The following is a 17472-nucleotide window of genomic DNA, read 5'->3' as shown; positions in this document are numbered from 1 at the left end:
TTCCGACTGAGGACCATGGTCTCAGATTTGGAGGTGCTGATTCTCATCCCAGCCGCTCCACACTCAGCTGTGAACTGCTCCAATAAGAGTTGGAGATCACGGCTTGATGAAGCCCACAGAATCACATTATCTGCAAAAAGCAGAGATGCAAAACTGAGGCCACCAAACCAAAAAAATCAAAAAATTGTAATTATTATGATGTAAAAGCCTGAAGGAAAACCTTTTTTTTTTTTTTTTTTGCAGTAGAATGTCAAGTAGCTCTCCAATAAAGTGGATCTAATCCCAACATACATACAATAATTTAGAATTACAGCATCCTTGCTGACAATTTTGGTCTGTGTGAAGTGACGGAGATATTTTTAAAGCATGTGTTTATACTTCAATAGTTGAGATTTACAAATGAGTTATATATATTCTCGGTAGTCAAGGCTGCAAACTAATACACAGTACATAGATGGCAAAATACAATGCTCTATAATATAGAGAAGCATACAAAAATATCTACCTTTTTTATTGGCATAATAATAGGCCTAGTGTTAAATACCAAGAGCTGTTTTCTGAAAGACTCAGACCTTCTACTTGCCATTGAGGAAGACATACAAATAAAACAGAGTGAGGCCATAAAAATCTTCCAAGAGATTGCGTCAATGAGGGTGGCCTGTTAAGTAGCTGAATGATCTTGCCCCTTGACCTCCTTTGTAAATTCATTTCTTTTTTTTTCAGTTTGATAATTTGAGTTACCCTATTTGATTACAGTGTTGTGTTAACAAAAATGAATATATAAGTTAAAGATATCCTACTGTGTTTTTTCTTAATTTTATGAATAATTTTGGCAATGAGTGCCTCTTTGTTTTGGCTTGATCATCTGCCATCATCTGATCATCTGCTCAGAGGCTCATACTGGAAGTTTCTTCTTTTTCAAAATGTTTTTAGACAAGGGAATAAAAAACACAAACTGGAATGCCAACAATGCACTCAAAACTGGAAACATACCATTCTGATGGGTGTTTTCTGTTGTTGTTGTACTGTCAGTCCCTTGTCTTATTATTTATTAAAAAAGAAAAATGTCCCCCAAAAAGGAACAAATCGCAGGAACTCTCAGAATCTACATAGGTAGCTCAGAATACCACTTTGTCTCTTCACTTCAAATTGGCATGAGAATGACACTGAATCATTTTAAACTACCACTTACGGTTTAAATATAAATGCCACTTCTCTCCAAAATACACAATGTGTTAGCAGACTCATGTGTACAATGTTAAAAGGCTAATTGATCATATACTGTAACTGATACGGTTGAAGCAAAGCAATTTGTACGAGTAGCATGTGTGGATTTGACTGTGGTCTTTACAGTTCTTGGTAATGAAAGGAACTAAGGACAGTAAATTCGCAATAGCTTTTTTTATTTAGGTTTTCTCTGTATAAATATGGTGCACATACAATATTGTGTATGCAAAGCCTGTGTTTAGATTCTGATCATGAGCCAAATTTTACAAACTTCTGCATTCTTTCACAGGTGGAGCGTGATGACTGCAGCCCACGCAATATCACCCTGGTTTACTATGTGGCTGGTGTCAAAACTGTCTATATTTCCGCCATTGTGGTTGAGGCTCTTAGTGTTTATGGCTTTGACAAGCTGATGTCTGACATAAGGCAGCACGCACCATTGGTGAATGCAGTTCTTGTTCCCGTGGCAACTTGGTTGCCTACCCCAAGCATTCACCTGCAGCTGAAAACAGGTGATTATAGACATTATAATTTACAATGTGTTTTAGCTTACAGAAGATGTACTTATGGGAAAATCTTGATTTGGCAGTGTCGGCCATTTTCTCTTCAAGTGAGTTTATTTACCGTATTTTCATGACCATATGGTGCACCGTATTAAAAGGCGCAGTCTCAGTTACGGGGTCTATTTCTGTATTTAACACATACATAAGGGCGCAGGCATGATAAAACATACGCTAGATTAAAACATACGCTAGCATGCATGCTAGCGTATGTTTTTAAAAAGGCAGCGGGAGTTCGGTTGTACGTTATTGAAGTATTTAACAATGTACTCACGTTATTTTTTTTATCAATCCTCATCCATAAATCCATCAAAGTCCTCATCTTATGTATCCGAAATGAACAGCTGGGCAAGTTCTCCAACAAACATGCCGGGTTCCCTCTCGTCATTGTCAGAGTCAGTTTCGTTGCCCGGGTGGGGGGGGGGCTGTTCAGCAATGACGCCGCCTTTTGCGAAAGCTCGGACAACAGTGCAAGCAGACACGTTAGCCAAAGCATCCACAATCCATTCACATATGGTGACGTAACTCGCCCGGCACTGCCTCCGAGATTAGTAAAACTGTGTTCGGCATCTGTCATCCATCGCTCCCATGCCGCTCGCAACTTCACTTTGAACGCCCTGTTTACACCGATGTCCAGCGGTTGGAGTTCCTTTGTCAAGCCTCCCAGAATGATGGCAAGCTCCCAGTTATTGCCCTCAGTTGAATGGTGAGTGTAGAGACGCTTCTCCCGGCTGTTCTTTGCTCATTAATCCATTGCTCGAGTTGGTCTTCCAACTCGGGCCGCCTTGCCTTGTTTCCGCGGAAACTCAGCTTCATCTTCTTGACTTGGCGAAGCTCGTTTTCCTGCTTCCTCCACTTGCGAACCATGGATTCGTTGATCTTGAATTCTCTCGCAGCTGCTCGATTCCCATGTTCCTCTTTAAACTGCGCTTCGTAAGCGTGTCTCTTCGTAGGTGCCATTTTCAGGGGTCCTTAGCCGAACCGATGTTGTTTTGCACAATGCACATACACGCACTATATACCTACTGGGGGCGTCCCTTTAGCATCTTCTTTTACGTGCACCCTTCCCCCTTGCTCTTTTACGTGCACCCTTCCCCCTTTATTGTCCTCAGTCACGTCCGCCTTTCCTCTATATAAGCAGCGTGTCGGCAGGAAATGCTCCCAGTCAGTCAAGCGAAGCGCTCATCAACGTCACACAACAAGATTTACAGATTTCGGAACTCGGTGCACACATAAGGCGCACCGCAGTATAAGGTGCCCTGTTCATTTTGGAGAAAATTTAAGACTTTTAAGTGCGCCTTATGATTGCGAAAATGCGGTAGTTGAATCCACTTGTGCACAGATGTGATTTTGTCTTTTCTCAGTTAATCATTGTCATTATTGTGCCTTTTAAAAAATGCCTTTCTTCAGGCTTGGGATCTTATTGTTTAGGCTCAACACGGTGGAATTCCACATTAAGACTGCATGTGAAACGGAAAACAGAAAAAAAACTGTCGTGGGAAGCAGAGAACATCCACAAAGGGATACAGAAAGTGGGGAACAGAAGAGCAGAGACAAAAATGGGATTTCTTCATTACGTCTGCTCTCCTTAAATCTTTGATTCCCTAAATCCCATACAAACCCCTGTGCTTCAAAGCAAAGTAAAATCAGCCCATTTAACCAGGCAGCTTCTTAAGAAAACTCATTTCTCCATGCCAAATGGCGGCTTGTACGTGGAGTCTAATGAGATGTGGATCAAAATGAGATTCTGTGTGATTAACAAATGGATATTAAGCAAACAGATACTTGGAGAGAGATTTATGTTGCACGCGACCCTCCATCCATTTCCCATACTGCTTATCCTCAGTAGAGTCACGGGCGTGCTGGAGCCTATCCAAGCTGACCCTGGGGGAGAGAAAGGGTACACCTTGAAATGGTCACAAGGCAATTGCAGTGATGCTGTTTAGTGATATAAATTTGTTTCTAGAGCTATACTACACGACTAAATTAAATGAAAGGTATGATTTGCATAATGTAATATGCAGATTTTTTTAAAGCATAGAGTAGCATGGATTTTGGCTGTCAGAGACTATTGGACAATCCAAACGACAAGTTTTGAATTAATATATTAGTGTGAATATTCTGTAAAACACAAAATAGCCTTAACAATATGAATACTTTAATGGTCCCATGCCATAAAATTTTTAGATGTATATTTTTCATAATCTTTCATTTCTTTTTATTGGGTTTGCGACATAATTTGGGTTGAAAATGTCCAGGATGCCCTTTTTCAAGCTATTCTTGTTGGTCTTTTACACCTAAGAATTTTTTTTCTCATTAAAATTTTATATTTAAATAAGTGTTGCACTGATTGGATCGCTGTTATTTTTAATTTAAGTATGGAAAAGCTCTGATTGTTCCTTGGTGATATCGCAGTATCTTGTGATGGCCAAGCATTCATGGCGATGTCGTGTTTGGATTCTATGTAGGGTCTTATCATTGTGAAGCACAAGTCACCAAAGAGTGGATTGTTGACCCACTAATTCAGAACATGAGCTGAAAGGGGACATGGGTGAAAATTAAAATATTATGTTAAATATATTATTAGATATTTTTATTTTATAAATATAGTGAAGTATAGTAGTTTTAAAAGACAACATATGGATAATTTATAGACAGTATATATAAGGCTTAACACCGACTGAGACTTGCTCGCTTAAAATGCTGAAATGCTGTTGCTGCTCAGTTGAGTTGAGTGGGTGGGTACCAAACACGAAGTGGGCAGGTACTTGAATTTTAATTAATAAAACTACGTCACAACAACAGCGATTTCAAATTTACCCATTTTGCAAGACTTATGCCGTTTATTGCCTTTTGCATTCAATCGAAAAACTACCTGTCAAAATTAAACCATGTCACAGTCTCATTTTGACATATGCTATGCATAAAACAGTAGAAAAAAATCTGACTTTGATGCATGGGACCTTTAAATTGACTTCTTGTGGGGACTCTCACGCACCAAATTCATGAACAAAATCTTGAAGGTGCTCCTTATTTTTCTGTACTACGACTTGAAGAGTCGAAGCCCAGGTGCAGTAAAGCAAGAGTTTGGCACACTTTTTAGTCTTTTAAATAATGTATCTCCTGTATAAATTCTGTAATACAAGCTTTCCATTTGGGGTACACAGTCAGTAAAAATTTGTCAGGTTTGTGCAGCCCATAAAGCATTAATGCAGAGGATATCCCAATTTATCAGACGCAGCACAATTTTCATAAGATTAGCAACTGGGTCAACACTGTTTCTGTCTGCCATGTGTTGCAGATTATGAGACCAGTGAAGGGTGTAGAGATGTTTTTTTCCCCTCTTTCTTTTCTTTTACAGATGCTCTGTGTGAAGCACCAATATTGTGTTTGAGATTAGCTCAGAAAATTGCTGTTTTGGCCTGTGATTTGCGAGCAACCATTTCATGATGTACCCTGCATTTCCCACAAAGTCAGCTTCCTCTAGCTTGTGATCCTATTTAAGGACAGGCGGTATAGAAAATGGACAGATTGATATTTTTACATTTATGTTACGTTAGGAACCGTTAAAATGATATTGTACTGTAAACTGCGATGATGATTTGCAGTCAGGTCATGAAGTGTTTGGACAACGACTGAGTTCTTATGACTTGGATTTAATACACAACGCATTGGAATTGCATCCAGACAATTTGAATGACAATTGAATTACAACTGTTAGAGTATATGGACAATACTGTACCTCAATTTTCAGGTGCTTAAATGTATTTGGACAAAGTGTCATTATTTTACATACAGTATATGACAAATGAATTTCGAAAGTCATCGTTTTTCATAGTGAGTCACTCGGTCAATGACGATCAAATTCTGAATCTTCTTCCTGGAGGGACACGCCCTCACTGCAATCAACTTCACTTGCTACCTGTGCATGGATCTTTCACCTTCCGTTTTCCAGGCGTTATAGAAGAATGTTTATTTTCTTTCAAAAGTTGTTTTTGAAACAACATCCTCTCACTTTTGTAGCATCTAAGTGAATGTTAGCAGAAAGTGTCAGAAAACTTCCATGACTGTTAAAAAGATATACAGTATTTCAAATCCAAACTGCAATTTATTGTTCTTTTTGTCCTGTTCGGCTGTTGGGTCAAGCAGAATGGAGGATCTGTATCCCTTTTATGCCGGAACAGTTTTACTGTGTGACAGTGGAGTTTTTAAGCTTCCGCTGGGCGAGAGAAACAAAGACAAAAGACAAAGTACTAATTGTAAACAGGATGACAAAAGTAAGTCATTACATTATCTACAACAATGAAACATTAAATATGAGTGTTGCATGGGGCTGTAGTGCTACACCCTGTGAGGGAAGGACTGTCATGAACGGAACAGAGGACAGGACCCAAAATGCACGACTCCAATACAAATGGACAGAGTATAAGTGAGGGGATACACAAGCGATTTGCATATTCATGAGTTATTTGTCGTAATAAGTGAGCGGCCCCACATCCAGTGAAAAAGTCCCAGTGGTGTGTGCCTGTGGACACATGCAAGTAAATTGACACCATTTTACATGCACAAAGACTGACAGAAGTGTCCTGTAATTGCTGTGCCCGCACCGCAGAGGCTGAGGACCCCACCCAATCAATCGAGGGGCGGGATCGGGCCCAGGGGTCCACCCGAGAGCAACCCGGTGGACAGGACACCTCCCTCACTGAGGGACCCAGGGCGGTCCGCCGGCCCCACCGAGGTGGCCCGACAACTGGCCACCCAGTGGGGGCCTCAGGGACCCAATGCCAGGGTGCACGGACTGGGAAACAGCACAGACGTGTTGAAACCCGGTCCGACACCCACACCCTCCCGACCCCATACCAGTCCCCCAAGAACCCTTTGATATGTATATGTGCCCAAATGTGATTAGTGAGAAAAATATATACAGTGAGTGGTGTGAGTGTGTGCTAAGTGAGTGATTAAGAGGCATGGCTCCTGCAGGTCGGGCCCAGCAGGCCGGACAACCAACGACAAAGAGGGCTGCCCTACCCAGACCCGCCAGCCCCCCCCAAACCAGGCAGGGACAAAAAACCCACAACAGGCCCCACAGCCCGCAAGGGACCACCCAGCTCCCCCACGGGAAGAGGAAGAGGTGACTGCAGCGGGACACAAGGAATGGAGAGAAGAGGAGGAAGCAGGCCCAAGGAGCGACAGGGGTCCCCAGCACCCCCACCAGCAGCCAATGCGGGGGACCCAGGCGGGGACAAGCTGGCACTGCTTTAGCACCCACGGAACATGGACGGGTCACCATCACCCCCCCCCCACACCACCGAGATCGGGAAGGAGTGAAGAAAGTCCCGCCCCCACAGACACTGAAACTGCAAACACAGGCACAAGAGAAGAAGATCTCCACTCCATGCATGTGTCCTCCCATGCAAAACGATCTAGAATGTGTGGGAAAAGAAAAATAAATACATAAATATAATAATAATAAAACAACAACAACAACCTCGACAACAAAGAATTCAAAATTCAAAGGTTTACTTACACACTTACGAAGATAGTCTTGTTATTGTCAAATGGTACCCTACCCTGGCAAAGGAATCAAGAGTCTAGATTTAGCATGTTGAGGAAAGGTGACCAGCTATCTACGTATATATGTAATTGATTTTTTCATTCTACTGATATTTTTTCCAACGCAATATATTCGGTGATGAGATTTAGCCACTGATTGATGTTAATAGCTTGTTTGTTTCTCCAGTTTACTAGAATTGTTTTGTTAGTGGTAGCCAATGCGTCACAAGTAATGATTGTGAATATTTATTGGGGAGGTCGTTAATGCTTAAGTCGCCAAGTATGCACAATCTTGGGGAAAGTGGAATCCTGAAATTCAAAATGTAAGAGCGTTTTTGCGTAACCGAAGACCAAAACCATTGAATGGTGTGCATTCCCATATAGCATGAAAATAGGTGTCTGGGGTATTTTTAGTGCATTGCGTGCATATATATTGAAACCATTTAAATGTGGTCTTAAATGTAATCATTGAAAATAAATAATTTATTTGAGGTAAGGTTTTCATTTTTATTGTAGCTGGTCTTCCCACTAATGATATAGGCAAGTTATTACAGGGTCTTAAGTCAGTTGAGATTTTTTCCAGAAGTAGTGTGTAATTTAGATTGATTAGCTCTGTCAGTTTTGACAAAATATTAATAGCTAAATACTTAATGTTTCCTATAGGAATAGGTTAATCTGGGATTTGATCTGCAGGAGTCCATGAGTTTACTGTTATTGGGAGTATTTTTGATTTTGTCCAGTTGATAGTCTGATATTTGTGAAAATGTTTTAATGAGATTTAAGACTGCCTGAAGAGAATACTTGGGTTCCTGTAAGTAAAGAAGAATATCATCAGCATATAAATTGAGAAATAGAGGTGCTAGTATGTTAGAAATGTTTAATGAATTCAATGGGGATTCCGTCGCGGCCAGGCGATTGTCCCGATTGCATATTTTTTTAAATGCGTTATGTAATTCTGTGATGGTTAAAGGACCATCAAGACTGTCTTTAATTTGTGTATTTAATTGAGGAATGTTTAGAACCTTCATAAATGTTTCAATTCCTTTGTGGTCTGGGTTGTTCGAAGATGCGTATAAGCTGCTATAATAATTGTAAAAAAAATCATTTATTTCTTGCGGTGTGTACAGTTGCCATTTGAATCTTGAATGGCTGTAATTAATGACTTTTTTTTATTGAGCTGAAGTTCGTCAAACTGCAAATTTTGACCTTTGAGGTAATCCGCTTGGAGTCTAACACATTATCCCAGCCTTTTCTGCCACGCCTTCATGCACGCCTGAAAAAATTATTTCGGGATCCTCTGCAGCGCTATTGTCTTGGCCATCTTGATATTGTCCATGTCTTCAAAACTGGTCCCCTTAATGACTCCCTTGAGCACGGGAAAGAGGAAAGAAATCACACAGAGCCAGGTCAAGCAGGTCAGTCAGGAACTGTCGTTTGCTTGGGGCATTATCCGTCGTGGTGAAGCAGCCGTGAGTTGTCCTGCCACAACTCCTGCCTTTTCTCGCGTAATGAACGAAACAAACGTCGCAGCTGTCTGTTTGTAGACATGATGGTAGATTGGCTGTTGCTCATTGAAGGGAATAACTCAAGTTTTCTGTTTGGGTTTGAAATATATTGTTTTCGTACAGTAAATGTGAATTTCACAATTTATCTTATTTCAATACAATAAACACCAGTAAACCAGTTTAATTAACTGCCGTACATGTCCATGCCATAATGCTTAATTCCTTTTGAGTTTGACATGAATTTGTGTGTTTTAGATCATATGCGGTTTCATTTCTTGTCCATACGTTTTTCTTCATAGACGGTTTGTCATACAACCTTGGTTGACCTTGCTTTCATCTATATAAAGAGTAACCATTTTTTTCTGAGGTCTGGTGTCCTGTTTTGCACCATGTTCAGTTTACGTTCCTGAAGGGACATCTTGCTTCTAAATTTTGACAATGATACTCTGACCTTCTCTAGACTAGTCTCGATTTTTCCATACATCCATCCATTTTCTACCGCTTATCCGAGGTTGGGTCGCGGGGACAGTAGCTTTAGCAGGGACGCCCAGACTTCCCTCTCCCCAGCCACTTCATCCAGCTCTTGTGGGGGGATCCTGAGGCGCTCCCAGGCCAGCCGAAGGACGTAGTCTCTCCTGCAGGTCCTGGGTCGTCCCTGGGGTCTCCTCCTGGTGGGTGGTGCCCGGAACACCTCACAAGGGAGGCGTCGGGAGGCATCTGAATCAGATGCCCCAGCCTCAGATGTGAAGGAGCAGCGGCTCTACTCTGAGATCCTCCCGTATGACCGAGCTTCTCACCCTATCTCTAAGGGAGAGCCCGGACACCCTGCGGAGGAAACTCATTTCGGCCGCTTGTATCCGGGATCTTGTTCTTTCGGTCACGACCCACACCTCAAATATGAGGGTAGGAACGTAGATCGATCGGTAAATCGAGAGCTTCACCTTTCGGCTTAGCTCCTTCTTTACCACAACGGATACAAAGTCCGCATCACTGCAGACGCTGCACCGATCCGCCTGTCGATTTCCCTTTCCATTCTTCCCTCACTCGTGAACAAGACCCCAAGATACTTGAACTCCTCCACTTGGGGCAGGATCTCATCCCCAACCTGGAGAGGGCATGCCACCCTTTTCCAACTGAGGACCATGGTCTCAGATTTGGAGGTGCTGATTCTCATCCCAACCGCTTCACACTCGGCTGCGAACTGCTCCAGTGAGAGTTGGAGGTCACGGCTTGATGAAGCCAACAGAACCACATCATCAGCAAAAAGCAGAGATGCAATACTGAGGCCACCAAACCAAAAAAATCAAAAAATTGTAATTATTATGATGTGAAAGCCTGAAGGAAAACCAGTAGAATGTCAAGTAGCTCTCCAATAAAGTGGATCTAATCCCAACATACATACAATAATTTATAATTACAGCATCCTTGCTGACAATTTTGGTCTGTGTGAAGTGACGGAGATATTTTTGAAGCATGTGTTTATACTTCAATAGTTGAGATGTACAAATGAGTTATATATATTCTCGGTAATCAAGGCTGCAAACTAATACACAGTACATAGATGGCAAAATACAATGCTCTATAATATAGAGAAGCATACAAAAATATCTAGCTTTTTTTTATTGGCATAATAATAGGCCTAGTGTTAAATACCAAGAGCTGTTTTCTGAAAGACTCAGACCTTCTACTTGCCATTGAGGAAGACATACAAATAAAACAGAGAGGCCATAAAAATCTTCCAAGAGATTGCGTCAATGAGGGTGGCCTGTTAAGTAGCTGAATGATCTTGCCCCTTGACCTCCTTTGTAAATTCATTTCTTTTTTTTTTTTCAAACCGGACCCCCCCCCCGGACACGGTCGAACGCCTTCTCCAAGTCCACAAAACACATGTAGACTGGTTGGGCAAACTCCCATGCACCCTCGAGGACCCTGCCAAGGGTGTAGAGCTGGTCCACTGTTCCGCGGCCAGGATGAAAACCACACTGCTCCTCCTGAATCTGAGATTCAACTTCCCGACGGACCCTCCTCTCCAGCACCCCTGAATAGACCTTACCAGGGAGGCTGAGGAGTGTGATGCCCCTGTAGTTGGAACACACCCTCCGGTCCCCCTTCTTAAAAAGGGGGACCACCTCCCCAGTCTGCCAATCCATAGGCACTGTCCCCGATGTCCACGTGATGTTGCAGAGGCGTGTCAACCAGGACAGCCCTATAACATCCAGAGCCTTGAGGAACTCTGGGCGAATCTCATCCACCCTTGCCACCAAGGAGCTTTTTAACCACCTTGGTGACCTCAACCCCAAAGATAGGAGAGCCTGCCTAAGAGAACCCAGACTCTGCTCCCTCATGGGAAGGCGTGTCGGTGGAATTGAGGAGGTCTTCGAAGTATTCTCCCCACCGGCTCACAACGTCCCGAGTCGAGGTCAGCAGCACCCAATCCCCACTATACACAGTGTTGATGGTGCACTGCTTCCCCCTCCTGAGACGGCGGATGGTGGACCAGAATTTCCTCGAAGCCGTCCGGAAGTCTTTCTCCATGGCCTCACCGAACTTCTTCCAAGCCCGAGTTTTTGCTTCAGCGACCACCAAAGCTGCATTCCGCTTGGCCAGCCGGTACCCATCAGCTGCCTCAGGAGTCCCACAGGCCAAAAAGGCCTGATAGGACTCCTTCTTCAGCTTGACGGCATCCCTCACCGTTGGTGTCCACCAACGGGTTCGGGGATTGCCACCACGACAGGCACCAACCACCTTACGGCCACAGCTCCGGTCGGCTGCCTCAGCAATGGAGGCGCGGAACATGGTCCACTCGGACTCGATGTCCCCCACCTCCCCCGGAACATGAGCAAAGTTCTGTCGGAATTGGGAGTTGAAACGCCTTCTGAGAGGGGATTCCGCCAGACGTTTCCAGCAGACACTCACAATACGTTTGGGCCTGCCACGTCGGACCGGCATCTTCCTCCACCATCGGAGCCAACTCACCACCAGGTGGTGATCAGTTGACAGCTCTGCCCTTCTCTTTACCCGAGTGTCCAAGACATGCGGCCGCAAGTCCGATGACACGACCACAAAGTTGATCATCGAACTGCGACCGAGGGTGTCCTGGTGCCAAGTGCACGTGTGGACATGCTTGAACATGGTGCTCGTTATGGACAATCCGTGATGAGCACAGAAGTCCAATAACAGAACACCGCTCGGATTCTGATCGGGGGGGGGGGCCGTTCCTCCCAATCACGCCCTTCCAGGTCTCACTATCATTGCCCACGTGAGCATTGAAGTCCCCCAGCAGAACGATGGAGTCCCCAGCAGGAGCGCTCTCCACCACCCCCTCCAAGGACTCCAAAAAGGGTGGGTACTCTGAACTACTCTTGGTGCATAGGCACAAACAACAGTCAGGACCCGTCCCCTCACCCGAAGGCGGAGGGAGGCTACCCTCTCGTCCACCGGGGTGAACCCCAACGTACAGGCGCCGAGCCTTCGGCCACCGCCCAGCTCGCACTGCACCCGACCCCTATGGCCCCTCCCACAGGTGGTGAGCCCATGGCAAGGGGGACCCATGTTACCCTTTCGGGCTGTGCTCGGCCGGGCCCTATGGGTGCAGGCCCGGCCACCAGGCGCTCGCCTTCGAGCCCCACCTCCGGGCCTGGCTCCAGAGGGGAGCCCCGGTGACGCGCGTCCGGGCAAGGGAAACCTATATCCATTTATTGTACTCGTCATAGGGGTTTTTGGAGGTTTTTGGAGCCGTGCTTTGTCTGGTCCCTCACCTAGGACCTGTTTGCCATGGGTGACCCTGCCAGGGGCATAAAGCCCCAGACAACTTAGCTCCTAGGATCATTGGGACACACAAACCCCTCCACCACGATAAGGTGACGGCTCAAGGAGGGGATTCTCGATTTGTATTGATCGTATTAATGTGAGTTACTGTGAAAAGTAACTTGAGGTTTTTAAAGGCAAAGAGATTGAATGTCATTCAACGGTCAAGTCAGTGACCAGTGAAACACACTTTTCACTTACTGAAGACAAAACTGAATCCAGCAAACCAACAAACAAGCAATTACTGAAGGTGGCTACTGTGAAGGTCTCCAGGGAGGAAAACTCAGAATTTGGTTATGGTCATGGGCTTCACGCTTCAGTCAGTCATTAAAATAGAGGTACATTACACTGCATAAAATCGTTGCACTTGCTAAATTGTCTCTTTGTGAAACCACTGAAATAACAGCTGATAGCCTACATTTCAATTACCTGTTGGTTGTTTTATTTGAAATCCATTATGGTAGTGTATTTTGGAAAAATCAAATAGTTGGAATGGACATTTACTTTATTATATTAATTGAACATTCCTTATAATATTCTGATTAAATCAGTATTATTGACCACATACCTCTGACGTTTGGCGTTTCATTCACTTTCATTAATACCACAATGTTGAAAATATAGCTTGGATGTCGGATGTAGGGGTCATTTCTTTCTCCTGCTTGTGGTTGCTACACACTTTATACAAAGTATATTCAAACACACAAGCACACACACACACACACACACTACCATTTAAAAGACATCTAATCTGATACTATGATAACGTACACCTTACATTTTAATATTTTAGCTACAGCGTACTTAAACCCTTTCTTGTCTCCTTTATCCAGTGTTGAGATTTGTTGGCCCCACAGACAACATTTACTCCTGCAGTTTTGTCCAGATGCTAGAGCAGAGACTGGAGAACGCCTTTGACGAGGCTCAGGACAAAGTTCTCGAGACCTACAGCAAGCTCACTGTGGAGGTAGTGCATGGTTTCATAGAGTCTGTTATTACACAGACAAGAATGTAGCATCGCATGCAAATCAGTTGTTTATTGTAGTGAATAATTATTTGGGTCTCTTACCAACAGTACGATTTTGATGCAAACCACAGTTCCTCTTATTCATTCTGTGAGTGTGCAATTATTTGTCTTAATTTACTGAAAATGACAATTTAAGACAAAATAAATTTCACAGTTTTGTGCGTAATGTGTATTCTGATCTGACTGTTGAGGGACATCAAGGTCTATTTCAGCCTCTTTGCTTTTTCATGTTCTCTGCTTCTTTACCTCTCTCTCCTCTACCACTTTCCCTCTAGTTGACATGGACATACATACACAGGCAATCAGTGGCAGATATAGGAAGCATTTATTATTCATCTTCTGAAATATTTACACGCAACCCACTTCACTGTGGTGAATCAGTTTCAGTATTTCCCGAACAGCACACACAGGTCCTGTTCATTCATTAATTAATTCTATAATGGGGGAAAAAAAAAAAGTTCAGTGTCATGCTGTGTCTGGAGTCTTATGTATTCTTCATAGGCAATGTAGACATTTTATACAATTAAATTTGATGTTTCTGTTTGAATTTTTAAATTATAAATAGACTCATTGCGAGTTGTTCATGTGTGCGGAATATTTCAATAATGCACATTTGTGGCAGGTAATCTTAGTAATGAGGCATTTAAAATGACCGCATTGTATTTGGTAATCTTCAGATCCAAAGCGTGGCCCAAGAACCGGACTCTCCATTGGTCTCACTGGTGTATGTGGTCAAGAATCAGGACACCGAACTCAATGGAACCATCTCGAGCAGCCTACTCAACCAGCTCACTGCTGAGTTGGTGGGCTACTTTCTGTTCTACCCGCCTCTGGTCATCGCTGAGCGTACGTAAACACACAATGCTTTACTGTCATCCTTTGTCACTAGTAAGCTTGGTGGTTGTGTTTTTATATCCTCTTCTGATGTTTTTATCCCAAATGTTTTCCTCTGTAAGGAGTGAGCAAGATGTGTAATATAAATATACCTAGTGTACAATATGTTATGATTGCTCACCAGGCTTTAAGACGCCTACCAGTTTCTACATCCTTGGTCAGAAGCTACCTCCACAATGCTAACATATTGATTTTGTCATACAATCTTCTGTGTTTATACCCACTGAGACATAATTCTACTTTAATAGTTATTATTCAATCAACAAAAAGCAGCATATGGTCCAGTTCTGAATGAGCTATTACACTCACACAAAGAACCATAAGAATTCTGAACCATAAGAATTCAGAAAGACTATAATTGTGAAACCACAACACACGACACAAGATTTTCTTTTTAAAAACTTCAATCTTATTGCTGATAGAGTGACCAATGCCTCTTTATGCTTATTTTAAACACTCTCTCTCTTAAAATAAAAATAAATAAATAAATAAAAAACTCACTCTCCCCATTATTTTTTGGGCTTCAGACATGGATTTGGGGCCCTGTGATCACTTCGGAGAGAGAGGAAAGGGCGAGGCACAAAGCGCCACCCGAGCTCCAAAAAGGGGAACTGCAGGGCACAGACTATAACAGTACAAGGGAGAGGACAGCTCTCGCCCCAGTGTCAGAGGTGTCAACTTACACAACAAACTGGTGGGAAGGGTCGGGATGGGGGCACTGGTGAATAGCTGCACTGGTGAATAGCTGCTTAAGGTGTTTAAATGCTTGTGAGGCGGCAGGGGTCCAATGGAATGGGGAGCTGGTGGAGGTGAGGCTGGTGAGAGGAACGGTCATTTTGGTGTAATCACGGATGAAACGGCGGTAGAAATTGGCGAAAGATAGAAAATGTTGAGGCTCTTTGCGGGTGGAGGGGATGGGCCGGTTGGTGACTGGTTGGATCTTTGCTGGGTCGGGTTGTAACTGTCCTTTGGCAATGATGTATCCTAAGAAGTGTACAGAGGAGAGATGGAATTCACATTTTTCCGGTTTCACAAAGAGTTTCTTCTCGAGTAGGCATTGGAGGACTTGGCGGAAATGTTGGCGATGTCCCTCGGGAGAGCGGGAGAAGATGATGATATCGTCTCAGTAGACAAAGACGAATCGGTTGAGCATATCATTGTTAAGTAAGGTTTGAAAAACTGTGGGGGCGTTGGTTAACCCAAAGGGCATGACAATGTATTCAAAGTGACCAAGGGGTGTATTGAAAGCGGTTTTCGATTCGCCCCCCCTCTCTAATGCGGATAAGATGGTAGGTGTTGCGCAGGTCCAACTTGGTGAATATTTGGGCGTCACAGAGTGATTCGAAGGAAGGGTCTATGAGAGGCAGTGGGGCTTTGTTTTTTTACGGTTATGTCATTGAGGCCTTGGAAGTCAATGCAGGGGCAAAGAGTGGTGTCTTTTTTATTAACAAAGAAGAAGTTGGCCCCCAGGGGGGAAAGAAGAGGGTCGGATAAGTCCGGACGCAAGGGAGTCACGTATATAATTTTCCATGGCATCCTTTTCAGGGTGGGAAAGGTTATAGAGGCAGCTGGAGGGGAGAGGTGCTCCAGACAGCAGCTCAATGGCGCAGTCATAGGGGCGATGGTGGGGAAGTGAGATGGCAAGGTCTTGACTGAAGACAGGAGAGATGTGCTCGCATAGAGCGCTCCATTTCTCTCTCTTGCTCTTTCCCGTAGGCGATTGTCTAATCTAATTGATAACAAAATCAATTCTTCGAGCGAGGTGGGATCGTCCCTGACTGCGAGCTCGTCTTTGAGCTGTTCTGAAAGTCCCTTCATAAAAATGCCCCTTAACGCCATGTCATCCCACCCGCACTCATCCGCTAAAATTCTAAATTTAATACGAAGCCACTGAACTAGACCCCAGAGTAAGAACAAGGAGGCGAGGAGTGGCTTCCCTGTCCTTGACGGGATGGTCAAAGACCTTTTTAAGTTCGGCAGAAAAGGAATCCAAAGAAGCAAGGACGAATTATTCCAGAGCACGGTTGCCCATTTCGCAGCTCTTCCGCGTAGGGGGTTGGTAATGAATGCTACTTTGGATTTCTCAGAGGGATAAGTCAACGGTTGCAGATCGAAAACAAGGGCGCAATTTAAAAGAAATTGGCCACATGAACCTAGGTCCCCTGAATAGGGTTCGGAAGGAGGGACGTGAGGCTCTTTGTATGGGAGGAAGTGTTGATCAGAGGGCTCGGAACGAATACTCACAGGAAGGCTGTCGGAGTGCATCTGGGAGGATATGAGAGATACTTTCCAGGAGAGGGTGTTTAAGGAGTTTATAATTCCATGGAGGATTTCTTCTGTCTATATAGGAGCCTTGGAGTGCGAGCGTTTTTCCCAACGCCTCCAGGTTTGCTGGGTCCATGTTAGCCAGAGTATTCTGTTACGATTGGTAATCGTATGATGTTAGACTGGACCCAAAAGCAGATGGAGGCGGAGGAAGTATATGAGAATGGTTTATTAAATAATCGCTCAGCGGGTAGGATATGCAAGGGGCAATGGTGGTCCTTTGGATCATGGAAAGTGTAGGAAGCTGAAGCATGGGCAAGTGGAGTATCTGGATGGCGTGGCTGGAACGGGGAGTGAGGTGGGAGACACGGAAAGAGCATTGAAGACGAAGAAGAACACAACCGGGTCAGTACAGTTGCGAGTGGTCGAGCTAACTTACAAGTAGTCATGAACTTACACAGGCCAACGGTGGCGAACCAGTCAGCCGCCGTGCCTAACAACATACAATGGATAAATAATAGAGACCACCACCAGTAGACCACCGTGCCACCTCAAACGCATTATTATTATTATTATTAGATTTTGTTAAAATCATCCTACGTACTGGCCGGCATGGTGCTATAGGGGTTTTGGG

The 17472-nt window shown here is 43.9% G+C and overlaps 1 protein-coding gene and 1 long non-coding RNA gene across 5 annotated transcripts in view; one reads left to right on the top strand and one right to left on the bottom strand.

Annotated features, from left to right (window-relative positions):
* Window positions 1-17472, top strand: part of kiaa1549la (KIAA1549-like a) — a 140603-nt gene that overhangs the window by 58429 nt on the left and 64702 nt on the right. For all 4 annotated transcript variants that reach the window (XM_061773112.1, XM_061773114.1, XM_061773111.1 and 1 more), the window contains exons 5-7: window positions 1517-1739; window positions 13486-13619; window positions 14357-14525. In XM_061773112.1, coding sequence (XP_061629096.1) covers window positions 1517-1739; window positions 13486-13619; window positions 14357-14525 — 526 coding nt within the window. The remainder of the gene's footprint in view (window positions 1-1516; window positions 1740-13485; window positions 13620-14356; window positions 14526-17472) is intronic.
* Window positions 1-17472, bottom strand: part of LOC133477855 (uncharacterized) — a 66363-nt gene that overhangs the window by 18271 nt on the left and 30620 nt on the right. The window lies entirely within an intron of this gene.

Source organism: Phyllopteryx taeniolatus, chromosome 5 (genome assembly GCF_024500385.1).
Source record: "Phyllopteryx taeniolatus isolate TA_2022b chromosome 5, UOR_Ptae_1.2, whole genome shotgun sequence".
Taxonomy (NCBI): domain Eukaryota; kingdom Metazoa; phylum Chordata; class Actinopteri; order Syngnathiformes; family Syngnathidae; genus Phyllopteryx; species Phyllopteryx taeniolatus.
This window is presented reverse-complemented; position numbering and strand designations above follow the sequence as displayed.